Below are 2,234 nucleotides of genomic sequence, written 5' to 3'. Positions count from 1 at the left end.
CACTCTGTAGACCAGGCTGGCCTCGAACTCAGAAATCTGCCTGCCTCTGCCTCCCGAGTGCTGGGATTAAAGGCGTGCGCCACCACGCCCGGCTAGTACTTTTTTTTTTTTAACGTTGAAAAAAATTTTCAGAGATCTGCCCTCTTTGTAAGCTTAGCTGGGTGGGGCCCCTTGTCCTGAGATTACCGTTCTGACCCCACAATTAAATTAAATTAAATTAAATTAGTACTGTTCCAACTGACATTAAATTCAGGAATCTACCTGTAAACAGAAAACTTAGCTGGGTGGGATCTTACCTGCAGTCACCGCTCACTAACTCTCTGTACCTCCTTCCTTAGCATCTTTATCAGAAGGCGGCTCATAGTGCTCCTGCCTCTGTTCCTCTAGATCTGTGACGACCCTTATACAATTCATATTGCAGCCTTATATTTTTGCATAGTTGAGAAATTATATATTTTCAGACTCATGTTTTTAGAGTTCTTTCCCACAGCCTAAAGGGCTGTCCTAAAGGTCACAGCATTTACCATTTTGCTGAGACATTAACCACACCTTCGCCTCCGCCGTCTCTGATTATCATGGAGTCTTTAACCTTACAGAAAAAAACCTTTTTCGGTGGAACATAAAAATAATGTATATTATTATTCAAACAAGCCTTACCCTTCAACTGCCATCAAAACTCATGCCATTCCACTCCCACCAAGACCATGCTAGACCCAGCATATACGTGTGTGTGTGTGTGTGTGTGTGTGTGTGTGTATCTCCATGTACTCATACATACCTGAGTGCACATGCATGTGTTCCCCCAAACCACAGGTAACAATAGTAATTAAAGAAGAGATCATGATTTAGGAGGTAGAACATAGGAGGATTTAGAGGAAGGGACGGGAGTGATGTAGATAATTACTCATGTGTGAAATTCTCAAAATAATAAAACATCACAAAAGTAAAAAGGAGACCATGAAACTAGATATGAAGCCAGCATTCAGGAGGCTGAGGCATTAGGACTGCCAAGGGTTCAAAACCAGCCTGGGCTGTAGAGTGAGACCCTGTGTCATACTGGGTGAGGGTATGAACTTTATGTTGATCTTACAAATGGTGGGTTTAAGTGTCCTAAGACAGTCAGCACCACACAGCAAGGTGGGGCTACTTCAGTCTTATAGACAGACCAGCAGCTGACTTGCGGCTAACTCGTGTTTTATTTGTTTTTCTTTGAGGGTGTGAGGGCTGCCAGCTTAAATATTACCTTTATTGAAATGTTGGATATATCTGACAGTAGTTCCAGTTTGCTTTGTTTTGCTGAGACCAAAGGTTCAGATAAAGTAAGTAGTATGTAAATATCAAAATTGTGTCTTAATTATTAACTCATATTTTTTTTTCTCTTTTAATTCTTTTTCCAGGACCCATCTGTCACACAGGTGACAAGAAATGTGCCACCAGGACTTGATGAATATAATCCTTTCTCCGACTCTAGAACGGTAACATTATTTTTGCACTTTTTTTAAATGTTTAAATGGAAGTTAAATAGGGGATACTTTAATTATGTTATTTTCAGCTGAAGGATTAAGTGAATGTAAAATAACCTGTGTGGACGTGTTATTTAGAATTCAGCAAGTTAGGATTGTTTTTCTTTCATGGGAAGGACACTGGACCATGATGGTTCTAGGGAAGTCCCTGAGACTCCCTCCTCTATAAAGTGCTAGCCCTGTGTTGTACGGACCTCCGCGCCTAGGGAAGTTCCTGAGACTCCCTCTTCTATGAAGTGCTAGCCCTGTGTTGTACGGACCTCCGCGCCGTACTTGAAGCCCCGGGAAGTAGGAGTGTGCCTCTTGATGTTGGCGCTGCCTTTGTGGGAATGTGGGCAATGCTTTCTTATAGTGGGGCCTGCCTGTGACATGTGTGTGCTTGTCATTTGAGTCACCTGCTGCTGTAGCAGTTGCCCTCTGGAAGTCTGCTTGCTCTAGGAGAAAACTTTCCTCCTCTCAAGCTTGAGTGTTGTTTAGGGCTCTGAGAAGAAGTCCCCTGACGGGTGCCTACTCTGTGCTCACGAGGGTGGAAAGGACCATGTTCTGCCGTGCATTAAGGCCATCACCAGTTACAGTTGGGGCTTTTTGGTAAAGCCTTTTCGGTAATCTAATTGATCAAGATTTTAGAACTTTGGAAGTAGGCCGGGGAGTGGTGGCGCACGCCTTTAATCCCAGCACTTGGGAGGCAGAGGCAGGTGGATTTCTGAGTTC

At 43.5% G+C, this 2,234-nt stretch overlaps 1 protein-coding gene across 1 annotated transcript in view; it reads left to right on the top strand.

Annotated features, from left to right (window-relative positions):
- The window catches only part of Scamp1 (secretory carrier membrane protein 1), a 78,731-nt gene that overhangs the window by 30,132 nt on the left and 46,365 nt on the right, over positions 1-2,234 (top strand). The window contains exon 2 of the mRNA XM_021208197.1: positions 1,398-1,475. Coding sequence (XP_021063856.1) covers positions 1,398-1,475 — 78 coding nt within the window. The remainder of the gene's footprint in view (positions 1-1,397; positions 1,476-2,234) is intronic.

This window comes from Mus pahari, chromosome 11 (assembly GCF_900095145.1).
Source record: "Mus pahari chromosome 11, PAHARI_EIJ_v1.1, whole genome shotgun sequence".
In the NCBI taxonomy this organism is placed as follows: domain Eukaryota; kingdom Metazoa; phylum Chordata; class Mammalia; order Rodentia; family Muridae; genus Mus; species Mus pahari.
The sequence above is the reverse complement of the archived record's forward strand: the minus strand, read 5'-3'. Positions and strand labels throughout refer to the sequence as shown.